Source organism: Pygocentrus nattereri, chromosome 12, assembly GCF_015220715.1.
Source record: "Pygocentrus nattereri isolate fPygNat1 chromosome 12, fPygNat1.pri, whole genome shotgun sequence".
In the NCBI taxonomy this organism is placed as follows: domain Eukaryota; kingdom Metazoa; phylum Chordata; class Actinopteri; order Characiformes; family Serrasalmidae; genus Pygocentrus; species Pygocentrus nattereri.
In genome coordinates, this window is record NC_051222.1 from 22202456 (window position 1) to 22217116 (window position 14661).

Here is a 14661-nt window from a genome sequence, read left to right on the forward strand (position 1 = left end):
TCCGGCATTCCTCCTTCTTGTGCCCTCTTTTGCTTTATGCTCTGTCATTCACTCTCCCTTACACTCTCTCGCTTCCTGGCATGTGATGTCATCTGTGCTGTTGGCAAAGGGATCCTACTCAGTAAATTGTAGATATGTGTATCGTTGCTGTTGTAACAATCTCCAGTTTTGTTTTTTTTCCTCTATAATTTTCTTTCCGCTCATGATGAATGGACCAATGAAAAAGCAAATTTAGCAATCCAGAAGTATAGATGATGTCAAACTCATAACCATATTGGAACATATTTGCTTTATTGGTACATTTTTGGCATTTAACAGATATTTCAGACTGATGTCGGTGGGGGGTTTGAGGGTCATTCCTGTAGTGTCTCATTTCCTGCTGCCAGACTTCATTAGAGAAAAAGGCCCCCTGTTCTGTCAGCTGAGGAAACTATGCAGAAGAATTGATGCCTTTATGACTCAGAGAGAGTGTGTGTCTGTGTGTGTGTGTGTGATATAAGCAACGTAGCTTAATGTACATTGAAGGCCGTGGGGGAACAGAGACGATGCTTCATCATGCTCGGCCATGAAATGATCTCATTGTGTGACGTTTACTGTTTACTGTCAACCACAAAACATCCTCATGATTTATTGTGTGAAGTGTGTGATCTGTAGATATTCCTCATCTCATCTCCCTTCTCTCTGTTTCTGTCTATTTTTTTGTCTCGGTCTTTCATTCTCTCTCTGCCTCTCTCTCTTTCTCTCTCTCTGTCTCTTTTTGTCTCTCTTTTTGTCTTTCTGTCTCCGCTGTATCTCCTCTGTCTATTTCTCACTCTTTATCTCTCTTTCTCTTTGTCTCTCTTTTTGTCTCTCTCTCTCTCTCTCTCTCTCTCTCTCTCTCTCTCTCTCTCTCTCTCTCTCTCTCTCTCTCTCTCTCTTTCTTTCTCTCTTTCTCTCTTTCTTTCTTTCTTTCTTTCTTTCTTTCTTTTTCTCCCTCCAGTATGTGCCTCAGAATCTGTATCCCGTCTATAAGGATAAAGTTGTACCAGTAGCAGACATCATCACCCCTAACCAGTTTGAGGCAGAGTAAGTACATGAGCATCATCCACCCATCACACTATTAGTTATTAATGTAAGTAGACTTCAATTAAGTACAACCCCAATTCCAATGAAGTTGGGACGTTGTGTAAAACATAAAAACAGAATACGATGATTTTCAAATCCTTTTCAATTTATATTAAATTGAATACACTACAAAGACAAGATGTTTAATGTTCAAACGGATAAACTTTGTTTTTTGCAAATATTTACTAATTTTGAATTTGATGCCTGCAACACGTTCCAAAGAAGTTGGGACAGGGGCATGTTTACCACTGTGTTACATCACCTTTCCTTTTAACACCACTCAATGAGCATTTGGGAACTGAGGACACTAATTGTTGAAGCTTTGCAGGTGGAATTCTTTTCCATTCTTGCTTGATGTACAACTTCAGTTGTTCAACAGTCCGGGGTCTCCACTGTCGTATTTTGCGCTTCATAATGTGCCACACATTTTCAATGGGAGACAGGTCTGGACTGCAGGCAGGTCAGTCTAGTACCCGCACTCTTTTACTACGAAGCCACGCTGTTGTAACACATGCAGAATGTGGCTTGGCATTGTCTTGCTGAAATAAGCAGGGATGTCCCTGAAAAAGACGTTGCTTGGATGGCAGCATATGTTGCTCCAAAACCTGTATGTACCTCTCAGCATTAATGGTGCCTTAAGTTACCCATGCCATGGGCACTAACACACCCCCAAACCATCAGAGATGCCGGCCTTTGAACTTTGCGCTGATAATAATCCGGACAGTCCTTTTCTTCTTTGGCCTGGAGGACACGACGTCCATGATTTCCAAAAACAATGTGAAATGTGAACTCGTCAGACTACAGGACACTTTTCCACCTTGCGTCAGTCCATCTCAGATGAGCTCGGGCCCAGAGAAGCCGGCGGTGTTTCTGGGTGTTGTTGATATATGGCTTTCGCTTTGCATGGCAGAGTTTTAACTTGCACTTGTAGACGGAGCGATGAACTGTTTTCACTGACAGTGGTTTTCTGAAGTGTTGCTGAGCCCATGTGGTAATATCCGCTACAGAGTGATGTCGGTTTTTAATGTAGATGATGAAATCCCTAAATTCCTTGCAATTGCACATTGAGATACGTTGTTCTCAAACTGTTGGACTATTTGCTCATGCAGTTGTTCACAAAGTGGTGAACCTCGCCCCATCTTTGCTTGTGAACGACTGAGCCTTTCAGGGATGCTCCATTTATACCCAATCATGACACTCACCTGTTTCCAATTAACCTGTTCACCTGTGGAATGTTCCAAACGGGTGTTTTTTGAGCATTCCTCAACTTTCCCAGTCTTCTGTTGCCCCTGCCCATGTTGCAGGCATCAAATTCAAAATTAGTGAATATTTGTAAAAAAAACAATAAAGTTTATCTGTTTGAACATGAAATATCTTGTCTTTGTAGTGTATTCAATTGAATATAGGTTGAAAAGGATTTGCAAATCATCGTATTCTGTTTTTATGTTTTACACAATGTCCAAACTTCATTGGAATTGGGGTTGTAATAATTGCTTTGGTAATTGTATGTAATTTATTCTATGCAATAAGTCACAGCTGTGTCCTTCCAACAAAAGCTGTTTTCAGAGGAGTTACTGACATTCCCTTTCAAAGAAATGCTAATTTCACACAAACAGCTACCCAAACCTTACCTCACCTTAGCTGCCTTGTACATTAGAGTACAGAACTCAACATCACTGAATGTGTTTGGAATTATTTGGATCTTAAGAAGCAGAAAATGCAACCAACCTCAGGCTGAACATTGGAATTGTTGAAAAACTTAAAGCGAGTCTCCTGAAAAGCACAGACTTTGTAGTAAAGGCAAAGGTTGGATATGTTAAATATTGAAAAACTTGATTTTAGTTTTTTTTTATAGTCTATAGGCTTTATGAGTAAATTCCTGCTGAACTGGAAGTATAAAAAACTGAAAGCAGGTCTCCTAAAAAGAACAGAAGCTGTAATAAAGGTGGACACGCTCAAATATAATGTCAAATATTTTATTATTTAGTGTTTCCCACTGGTCTGAAACAACCCTGGGCAGGAACAGAGTTTATTTTTTTCCTGATGCTGTAAAACTTGTGCTTAATACAAAGCTGAAAAAAAGCTGAAAGGGTGGTCACTTTTGCGCGGTACTGTCCATAAATATATAAGTTTAAGTGAGTTATATTTATGGTTTAGTTTTGTGTGCATGTGTTGTAGATGTTGAATGCTTTGATCGTCCTCTGCATTGTTGTATTCCGTGTGCTTGTCACTCTGCTTTGCGGCAGCCTTTCGATCGAAGCTGCTATACATTGGGAGGACGTTTCTGTCACCCCTACATAAATGTTAAACCCCTTCTTCTGCGTTTGTCTATTGATCTGTGGTCTCAGTAGGCTGATGTGTTCCTTTTTATGGCTCAGCACTTTTGTCATATTGAACTTCTGTTTTGGTAATTAAGGATAATGTGCTTTCTTTGTGTGGAGGTTGAGTCATGCCTTTAGTGTGCGTGTGAGCGTGATCCTTCTGCATGATGCTGAATCGTGACTTGGTGTGAAACAAGTGGCAGCAGGAAAGAGGAAGGAGTCTTTCAACTGCTGTACATCATTTAGTATCAGGAGCATTTACTCATCAGCAATGCTGCGTCCCCTCCTGGTGGCCTGGCACAGAACTGCAACTGCTGCTCTTGTAGATTAGTGTTCCCTCGTTTATCGCGGGTGTTACGTTCCAGGACCACCTGCGATAAACGAAAATCTGCAAAGTAGGGACACTATATTTAAGTATTTATACACTATTTTAAGGCTTTATAAACCATCCCCCACACTTTTACGCTACATAAACCTTTCCCATTCCCTTAATAAGCATTCCCACACTGTTCTGTGCATGTATTGTACCTTTACACTTACTGTAAAATGTTTTGAATTCCTAAACCTATGTAGGTACATATGTACAGTAGACAAATAATCACCTCAGTGGTCTGGTTAAATGATAATACGTACAGTACAGTAGTAATAATAATAATAATAATACAGTAATAATAATATTGTAATAATAATATAATACAAACACAATAATAATAATAATAATAATAATAATAATAATAATAATAGTAGACAATAAAGCAACAAAATCTCTCTCTCTCTCTCTCTCTCTCTCTCTCTCTCTCTCTCTCTCTCTCCTCCACACACACAACGTAAAAAATTTTTATATGGGTACTCCCCATTGTACAGCTCCCGCCTGTACGTGTTGCCTGAAGTAATTACTAATTGTAGATCGACGATGATGATGAATATGCACACTGATGATGATGACGATGAATGCCGACAATGATGATGAATGGCAAGAAGAGCTTACTGGCCTTCTTGAGGCACCACTTCGTCTGGTGGTGCATCTTCGGCCTGGATGTACCTGTACTAACTTCGTAATTAGGTACAGATATAACTTCAGCTAAAGGCGCTGGCTTAACAGACTTCTTTTCACGAGTTAGGAACATCGTTATGGGGAGTTGCTGATGCTGTTTTTTTTTAGCTGGCTCAACATGTTTTTGTACGCTGACATGCTGCTGTAAATCGTAATATTTTATGATTTATAACATTCCTTTATTGTTAGAATGAATATTTTTAATATATTTTTATACATTTTGGCTTTTTTTAAATGTAAAAATTAATCAAATATATTTTCCACAGGTCGAAAAGAAAACCTGCGAAGTAGCGAAAATCCGCGATATATTTCCATGAATATTTTTTGAAAACCCGCAATGCACTGAGTCCGCAAAACATGAACCGCAAAGTGGCGAGGGAACACTGTATATACAGCAGTGAGCAACTAAGCTGCATAGTATATTGCTTGTCATATTGTGAAACTTTCTCAGCCAAATTCTACTGACCCAATAGATGCCTTGTGTTATTACTGTTGTTGTGCTATACTGTGCAATTAATTAACTGTACAATTAAGTAGTTACACGACAAATTACATTTACATTCATGCTTTTACTATACATGCTGTATTGACCAAGTTGAGGCTGCGCTTCCCTTTTTTTTTTTTTCCAAAATTTAGCACTGCGTTTAGTTGCATGTGTAAATTTTGGTGTCAAAGTAATGTGATATTTTGCTTTATTTTTGCTTTTTTGCACATAGAAGATGAACATCAATTGAAAATAAGGTAAAAAGCAGCACTTTCCAAACCTGGAGTTTAAAAAAAGAAAAGGTACAAAGAAAAGGATTTCTAACAATTGTGCAAGACCTGGTGGACCACCAAAACACTCACCGTCGGATAAACAGCACTTAAATCTTTCTTCTTTGAAGCTCCACTTCATGCTTCACATCTGAAAAAATTTACAAATCCTGTCCATCCTTCCACTGTGAGAAGATAAAACTGAGTCTGAAAGGATGTGTAACTGTCAAGAAGCAGTTGCTGAGAAAGGGAGAGCAACAACAAAAAAAAACATTTTCAAATCAAAAAAGAAGCTGCTGTTTTTTTTAAGAATAATGGACTGACCACCCCAGAGTCCAGACTTCAACATCACTGCATGTTTTTGGGATTTTTTTTGAAAGACTGAAAGCAAATCTCCTATTTAAAAAAAAAAAAAAAAAAAAAAAAAAAAAAGAAAGAAAGGAAAAAAAGAAGAAGAATGGAATCATTTAATACAGGCAGTGTGGACACAGTAAACACGGAAACATCACTCATAGTGGTTTGTGAAATGCTCCATTCTAGAGAAAGTCAGAATTGGTCAGAGTGAAGGTGATAGGAACCAGACATCTGAAGAGGTCGATGCCTCTGTGAGTAATAAATGCGTGTTCGTATTTTTTTAGGCTCTTGACGGGGAAGAATATCAGCACAGAAAAAGATGCAGTAGAGGTAAGAGATGAGATGTGGCGTAGACACACCACACATGTACTTACAAACTTTTACATGTCCAATGAATCTCTCTCCTCTCTTCTCCTATCTCTAGGTGATGGATCTACTCCATAACATGGGTCCAGACACAGTGGTCATCACCAGCTCTGATCTGCCCCCTCGCCTTGGAGACCGCTTCCTTGTGTCCCTCGGCAGCCAACGCATTGGTTTGTGTGATTCTCTTTGTTTATAAGCCTTAATCCATGGTTAATAGTGTAGTGCAAGCTTGTGTTATCTGTAGGATGAGTTCACTTATTTTCAATTAGAAAATCAAGAAAATATCATTTGACCAGGGGTGTACAAACTTTTGTCAAAAAGAGTCAAAACCTTTTTTTTTTTGTTCCAGTTAAAGCATTGAGTTGGTCAGAAGGAAAATACTGAAAAAATGTTTATTCTAATTTATATTTTAAATGAAATTAGAAACTTTAATATATTTTTAATGTAATATGTTTATAGCATTTGAATACATACACTAACTTGCATTAAAGGGTATAAAGGTATGTATGTATGTATGTATGTATGTATGTATGCGTGCGTGTGTATAACTGTTATGATTATACTCCCATAGTAATGCCGGATGGTACAAGCACAACCCAGCGGATCCGAATAGAGGTCCCCAAAGTGGACGCGGTGTTTGTGGGAACAGGTGACCTGTTTGCTGCCATGCTGTTGGCCTGGACCCACCATTACCCCACAGACCTGAAGGTATCCACATATCCACCCCATTGTCTTCATGACTATGTTGTAATCATAAGTTGCTCACTGTGTGTTGAATGACAGTACAGTAAACAATGACCAGTATGGTTGTACTACCGTGAATCCCAAAACCAGCACTTTATAGGGACTAAAGTTTTTTTAAAAATCTTTTCTCTTCGTCAGACGGCATGTGAGAAGACTTTCTCAGTCATGCATCACGTCATTCAGAGGACCATCTCCTATGCCCATGGTAAGGAAAGTGTGCATTTGTTTGTATGTTTGACACCAGGGTATGGATGGAGAGAAGTAGAGCCCCGACTTTGCACTTTCACTTAAGGCCTGGCGGGTCATGTCATGGGTTGTCTTAAAATATTTAAGCAAAACCTCTGTTTATATATTTCATATAGTCATGACAAATTAGAAAACTGCTTTCCATACAGTTTTTATTTATGAGTGTTTACATTTTGCCACATCGGCTACTATATCACATCTCAAAAACTGAGATGAACTGCTTTCAGAATGAATAAACAACCAGTTGACTTGAGGTATTAATAAATTACAGCAACAGTATATATACAGTATATTGGTTTTCTAAGTAAAAAATAAGTTAACCCATCCTCTACAGCGAACAAGCTTAAATATGGCATTTTCTGCTAATGTATTTTCTGAATTTTATAGTGGACAAATATAAAATGTGCCATAACTTTTGTATAGGCCAATTAAATTGTACAGAAGTGTATACCTATGTTAACTGTCCTGTTTTTACTTAAAACAAGCATTTAAAACTGTTATGCATCCATTTGTAACAATTTTGGACATAAAAACGTCCAGAATTTTTAAAAGAATACCTTCTAATTTCTCTAATAAAGGTGGTATTAATCATAATATAACATTTCTTGTATGTGCAAAACACTCAACAACATACCAAAAAGAAAATTATTGAAAGGGTCCATGTGTTTTGGATTGAAACCCTTTATATAAATTTGAAAATGTAAAATGAAGTTCTGCTTTTTATTTTGTATTTTTATTAACCTATGCATAATTATAAGTTCCACCATTTAGTATTAAACTGCTTCACAGCTACTTTTATTTTGAAGCCCTTATTGACCCTGTATTTTCTCAAAAGGGGCCAATCCCATTTCCTTCCAACTTTTTCCTGAATAAGGACAACTGTGTCTCATTAACATCTGTGTCCTTTTTTGAGATGTGATTCATTCTGTATTTTTTGATGCAGAAGCTTATATAAACATGCCTCCCTTTCTCTCAGAGATGGCAGGTCCTGGCAGAAGACCCAGCCCGGCTCAGCTGGAGTTACGAATGGTTCAGAGTAAAGCGGACATCGAGGATCCAGCTATCGTCATGGAGGCCACCGTTCTATAGAAACGCCACACACATACACACATGCACACACACACGCCCCTCCCCTCTGCCCTTCGCCACAATCGCACAATGTATAGATGTTGTACATTTTTTTGGGATCTGTAATGTGACATTGCCTTAGAAATCTCGAAACAGAGCACAACATTTCATTGGGAGGGAGGAATAGCAGGGTACAGCAGTAGAGCGAGAGAAGGACGAGAAGGGGAGAATGCTGTGATGAAAGAGAGGAAAGAGAGGTTAAATAAAAAAACATCTCTCTTTCTCTCTCTGGTACTTTTTCTCTTCCTCCACCTCTCCTTCTTTGCACTCAAACCCCTGTTTGTCCTGCACATTGAACTCTAAGTCAATGGAATGGCCCAGGCAGAAGCAATCAAATGCCTGTTTATTTAAATCCAGAGAAACTGCCAATGCTGAGACAGGAGCCGCTAAAAAAAGAAGTGAGGTCACTTATTGGCAGAAACTTAAGCCAATAGTGTAAGTGCTGAAGGTTAATGTTCCAGTTAAAAATGGAATAAAGTAGCTGAATCTTTCTTTATGATCATAATGTTAATATATGGGTTTGATGAACCGGCTTGAAGATTTGCAGAAGCAAGTTTTTAAGATGTTGATGAGCTTATCTTTGTGTGAAGGAATCCAGCTTACGATATCTGTATGTCTGATTGTCTTACATGGATGTCTGGATGTTTTCTGTGTCTTTTGCACAAAGAAAAACAGATTCACTTTGCTGCGGTAGCTGCTGCAAGAATACATATTTTGTTTTTTTTTTTTTTTTTTTTTTTTTTTTTTTTTTTTTTTTTGGTCATTGTCATGTCATTCAAACCATGTTTTTATTTCTCATTTTCCTTTGAGTGTTTGAAATGCGAGACTTCTGGCATTTCATTGTATTATTTCTAAATGTCTTTGTCATTGCCACTGTCATCTGATTTCACTTTTAAAGATTGTATTTTACAATGATAATATATTGTCTGTAAATACTAAATCTAGCTGTTTGCTCTAACAGTATTTTACCTTTTTTTATTTTTAATACATTTTCATATCATAATATAGGATGCTTTTAAAGGAATAGTTTAGCAAACAATCTAATTTACACTTTTATCCCTTTACCACAGATGTAGTCATTCCAAGTTTCTTCCTCAAAATTCAGGCTCACAGAGAGTCAGAAACCACATAAGCAAGCCTGTTCAAGATTACTTCACACAGTTTGAGGCAAGCATGTGGTTTTATACAATGCTAATTGAAGAAGTAGAACTGCTCTGGTGTAAAACTAAAGCAAACTGCAGACTAAATGTGCTGATTGGACTACATTTGAGGTAAGAAATTTGTAATTTGATTTTATAAACTATTTTCAAAGGAAATTCCACTGAATTTTCAAAGTGTAGGCATAAATCAGTGGTTAAGATGTAAATAATCATTGATTAAAGGAAAATGGTTTGTTGTAGAGAAACTTGCTGACTCAGATTTCTTTACCTTGGTGATAATAAGAACCAGAATGTCTCCAACTCATATAGCCAATTTATTTACTATTTGCCAGTGATTCTCTGTGTCTTCTGAGTTTTTATATGTAATGTTGATGATGGTAAAATAGTGATAAATCTGGAAAAAAAATATATTTTTCTGCTCAACACCCTAGCATGAATTTAAATGATTTAAAAACATGTTTCAGGTGAGAACTTTTCAGAAGTATTGTAAAATATTGTATTAGGCATCAGGCATGTTCATACAATAAGGTTTGATGCCTGGTTCCTATCACTGCCACTGTGAACAATTCTAACTTGTGAAGTTTCTCTAGAAGCAAGCATTTCACATAAAATCACTCTGAACTTAACTTCTTAACAATTTAATTATGCAGAAATGTAGAAAATTGTATGGAATTTCCCTCTGGAGGAGATGGTTCTAAATGCCTTGACTCTTGTGGATCTGTATCTATGACAGTCTAATGAACTCACCCATTCTGTTCTCTCTCTTTCTCGGGCACATTTTCTGTCTGTTTCTCGCTCATCCTTCTCTCTCAAATGCTGTCTGCCCCATCTGTGTCTTTCTCTCGCTGGCTGACCTACTAGACTTATTTAAATATTAATAAAGAGCAGATGACTCGGAGGAATCTCTTCTTTCATCTCTGACTCCACCCACTCTGTCATTCAGATTGAGCCATTCGTCTTAATTGCTGCTGCTACTTTTTGTTTTTTTTTTCTTTTTTCTTTCCAGTAATTTGTCTTTTTTTTGTCACTGTTCTGTTTTTTGCTGCTTTCTAATTCATCCATGCTAAAATCTTTAAACGTTTGTGGTCTTGAATAGAAATAGTGCCCGTGTGCAGGACCAATCAGGGGTCAGCTTTGCTTTGGGTGGTGTACTTCCTCTGCAGCTTTTCATGAAGCAATGATCTGTTAAGTCTGTATTCTAGTGTGTATTTGTACATTTCAGTTTGTGTGTGTGTGTGTGTGTGTGTGTGTGTGTGTGTGTGTGTGTACGGGGGTGCGATGACTGTATATCTGGAATTTGTGTCCTTAGTTAACATGTAACACTAATGGGGTATTCTGGGGATGTTTAGACAAAAAAAGAAGTTATGTTGAAAACTACCACTGTCTGTGGGAGTGCAGCATCCATGCTCTGCCTACAAATGCATTCTTTCATAGCTACTCTTACTAGATTGAATAAGCTTTATAGAATCCCATTCAAGGGGAACCCGGCCACTGCTTATTTCTCCCATTAAATCAAAAACATGCTGGCGAAACACTAGAGGCCACCCACAAAGCCTCTTTTTAATCATTTGTGCAAGAACTTGGACAGTAATTTTAGGAAGCAGTAGTATGTATTCCATTAAAAATGAAGAAAAACATACCAGTGTAAATCATTGTCTATAGCAAACAGGTCTTTGACAGTAGAATGGTAGCATTACTGCTACTATGCTGATTGGTTGGTGATCTGATCACCTTAGTGAGGTGGTTTGTGCTCATCGGGGTCATATGGCACTGGTAGAAACTTATATTTTTGGAGTGCAGAAGGGCTCAAAAATGTAACTGCAGTATTGGAATATTGTATGCTGTTCTGTTCTTTTCCTTAAAAAAATCCATTCACAAACTGATTTTGAACAAAAGCTCCATACCCCTTCCCCCATTTCTTTTTGGGCTCCCTCAAATGTTGCTCAAGAGTGGCGTTTCTCATCACTACCCATTCTCTTATTCAACCTTAAAACTTTAGTATGTACTTTTTTTTTTGGCAAGAGAAGGAAACCTTTAAAAGGAAACTGTACTCCTCTGTTTAACACCAGACAGACAATAATACAAAAATTGCAATCACTGATAATAAGTGAAGATTAAAATTGGGCATATAAATTACACTGAGACATTTAAGGTAAAGCTTGTTCAAACTTGCAACAGCTGCTATGAAAGAATGCATTTGTGGTTGGAGCATAGATAGGCCAGTTGAATGGTCCCAATAGAAGTGCCCTGTGGTCACTGACCTGAGAACAGCTCAGTGTTTATTCTTAGCATAGTTAGTACTAGAAATTGTATTAGAAAACCTGGTCCTAGATCAGTGAAGAAGGGCAATGTCTATCCAAAGCCATTTGAATGGGCTGTTGGCAAAACTGTATGCTGCCTGCTTCCACAAGCAACCAGTCACTGCCAATAAGTCTTTGTAGAGTTGTGTGTTTAAAGGTGGGATTCTGAAAAAGGCGTGTGTATACTTGTGTATGCGTGTGTCTGTTCTGTCTGTCTGTCTTCTTGAAAGACAAGTGACCCACCTTGATACACCCTGTAAGGACCCTAACCCCCCCAAAAAGTTACACTATTAGCGATGTGGCTCACTTTCTCGGTGGGCAACCAAATATTTTTGACTGTTATCACAGTGACGTTTAGCACATTCCCTGAGGGAAATGTAGGGCGGAAGTTTTGGGGTGGACTACAACATTTTTGTTTGTTTCCTGTACATAGTGTATGTAATAATGTATATTGGTCTGTGGAATTTGTGTGTTGTTGATTGTATGGCCATGTGTGGAGCAAAAGTGACCAAATTACTTGTCATTAAAGGGGCGATGAGCTCCCCCCTGTGGATTGGAGCGAAGACTGTCTTAAGTGTTTTCTAGCATCAATGTACAGTGATTAGTTAGGTCGCAAAAAATCTTTAGTCCTTCATCACTGCTCCATTGTCGCCAATCTGTAGTTGAGATGGGTGTGTACAATGCACTGGCTTTACTGCCTTTGCATTGTCATTTTACTGCTGTCCAGCTAGTTTTATTAAGTCTGTACTCCACACTGTGGGCCTGAAAGGTTCTGGAGTGATAAAGAAGGATCAGCTTCATCCGTGTTTTTGTGGTCATTAGTATACCAGCTGTAGATTCTAAGAAATTTGATGCATAAGGGTTCAGACTAAGAAATACAGACTCAGCCTGACTGGAATTCTTGTGCACACAAAGCTAAAGCTATGTCTGTAACTGGGTTCACTAGGTATTGCACAATTTTGGGAGTCTGCCATTTGTGGTCTCCTAAAACATGGTGGAGAACATGCTGTACACTCTTACAATCTCCCATTACTCTGGAAGAATACAAACGATGCACCCTAGGAGACAAGAAGTACCCAAAATGCACGCTTTCATATGCGAGGAAATGTGATTACTTTCTCAGTGTTGAGCAATCCTATGTAATGTTAGTGTGCAAAAATGTTTACTTGAATAACAAATTCTGTTTCCAATAATGGTGCTCTATGTATAGAGAATAGTAGGGGACTATTTGGAGCACCGACTAAGAATTTTAGAAATCTGAATCTGGATTTTTTTCCAGTCAGATATGGAACACTGATTTTTAGGATATAAAAAATCTTTTCAGTTTGGACTTTGAAGGGGATTTGGAAAAGTAAAAGTTTGAATGAACCAAATAATAGTATTTTCAACATATAGAATCTAATAGAAACAATACATTGTGTCTTGGTCTATCAAAGTGGCTCCTTTCTCCATCCTCATCAGTGACCCTGTTGTATGAATCACTGTGCTTGCTGTAGTATCCCATTAAGGCAAAGATCCACTTCGGAGTGCGTACTTGTCACAAGATGGCAGCCGTCTGCCAAATATCAACAGTGATGATGTCAGTACTAAGCAGAGTAACCTGTTGAGGGCAATGGTCAGTGTCCCCACCCTTAGCCTCAGTAACTCTGTCCGTCTCTTACAAGATTTACTAGTGTCACGTCTGTGCTTTGTTATTCATTTTAGTTTTCTTTTTGTTGTTATCTGATTATTATTTTTTAATATTATTGTTTTTATTTGCTTCTGATCTTCATTTCTTATTGGGGACAAAAATATATAGAATAAAATGTTGTAAATGTTTGGTAAAAGTTTATAGTGCTTCGTTTTCTGGTTCTGAATATTTTTTAACATGTTACAATGAAGATTGTAGTGTACAAATCCACATTTATAATATATAAAATGTATGTTATGATGCAATAAAGAGAAAGTAATGATTATATTACATACTTTGTGTGCCAGTATGACTGTAAACTAAGGCAATGGTGAGATTTAAGTGATGGTGTGTTTATTTGTTCTTCAAGGAGAAGTTGAATCAAGCTTTTTGAACTGGTAAGTCAAATTTGAGTTTAAATGCTGAGCCACAAAATATTTAAGAACTTTTATGTGTAATTCTGGGACAGTAGTTACCATGTGCATAATAGTTATATTATGAAATAGAAGGGACAATGATATTTAAAGTGATACGCTGACTACTGCAGTTTTAGATAATTAAATAAGCCTTTTTGTAAGATTGGAGGATGGAAAAATTCAACTAACCAATTAGACAAAAGGAGGAAGAAAAGCATTTCAATCACATTGCATGAAATGGAATTTAACTAGCCAATGTCTAAGATTTTGAAAAAACTGACCAACATTGCATGATTGGGCAGTGGTAGGCTCCACTAAGAGGATGTTAATTACATATGGTTACATAAGCAGGGTTTTTGGAAAATTTGGATAGGTCTTGAACTTCCTAATACAACTGGATAGTTGACATTCACTGTAGGTTACATTTTCTATAGGTATTGCACAAAAACACAAAAATGAAAGTGTTTCTGAACTAAAATCATGTAATAGTAGTTACATTAACATTAATATATGTAATTACAATATTTAATAATAACAGTCTCTGATCATTTCTGGCTTAAATGTCAGTCTTCTGCTATATATAGCACCATTTGTCACTAACCCATTTCTCATTTTCATGGTAAAATTATTGCTGCGTAAATGAGGTTATGAAAATGACATTTTGTACAAGCCCAATTCTATAATTGATGGTAGGTTAGTGTAGTGGGTAACATCTCTGCCTTCTACACTGTAGATTGGGGTTCAATCCCCAACTTGGCAAACACCCTACAATATACCAATAAGGGTCCTTGGGCAAGACTCCTAACACCACCTTCACCTACCTGTGTAAAATTAATCAAATTGTAAGTCGCTCTGGATAAGAGCGTCTGCCAAATGCCATAAATGTAAATCTATAAAAGTTGGGATGCTGTGTGAAATGTAAATGAATATAAATAAAAACAGATTGCAGTGATTTGCAAATCTCGTAGACCCACATTTTATTCACAATAGAACACAGAACACATATCAGATGTTGAAAGTGAGACATTTTACCATTCCATAAAATA

General features: G+C 37.4%; 1 protein-coding gene across 2 annotated transcripts in view; it reads left to right on the top strand.

The window, feature by feature from the left end:
* Positions 1-8561, top strand: part of pdxkb (pyridoxal (pyridoxine, vitamin B6) kinase b) — a 32905-nt gene extending 24344 nt beyond the window's left edge. For both annotated transcript variants that reach the window (XM_017699029.2, XM_017699030.1), the window contains 6 exons: positions 980-1065; positions 5871-5916; positions 6011-6122; positions 6524-6660; positions 6835-6901; positions 7919-8561. In XM_017699029.2, coding sequence (XP_017554518.1) covers positions 980-1065; positions 5871-5916; positions 6011-6122; positions 6524-6660; positions 6835-6901; positions 7919-8031 — 561 coding nt within the window. In that variant the 3' untranslated portion in view covers positions 8032-8561. The remainder of the gene's footprint in view (positions 1-979; positions 1066-5870; positions 5917-6010; positions 6123-6523; positions 6661-6834; positions 6902-7918) is intronic.
* The last annotated feature ends 6100 nt before the right edge of the window (positions 8562-14661 follow it).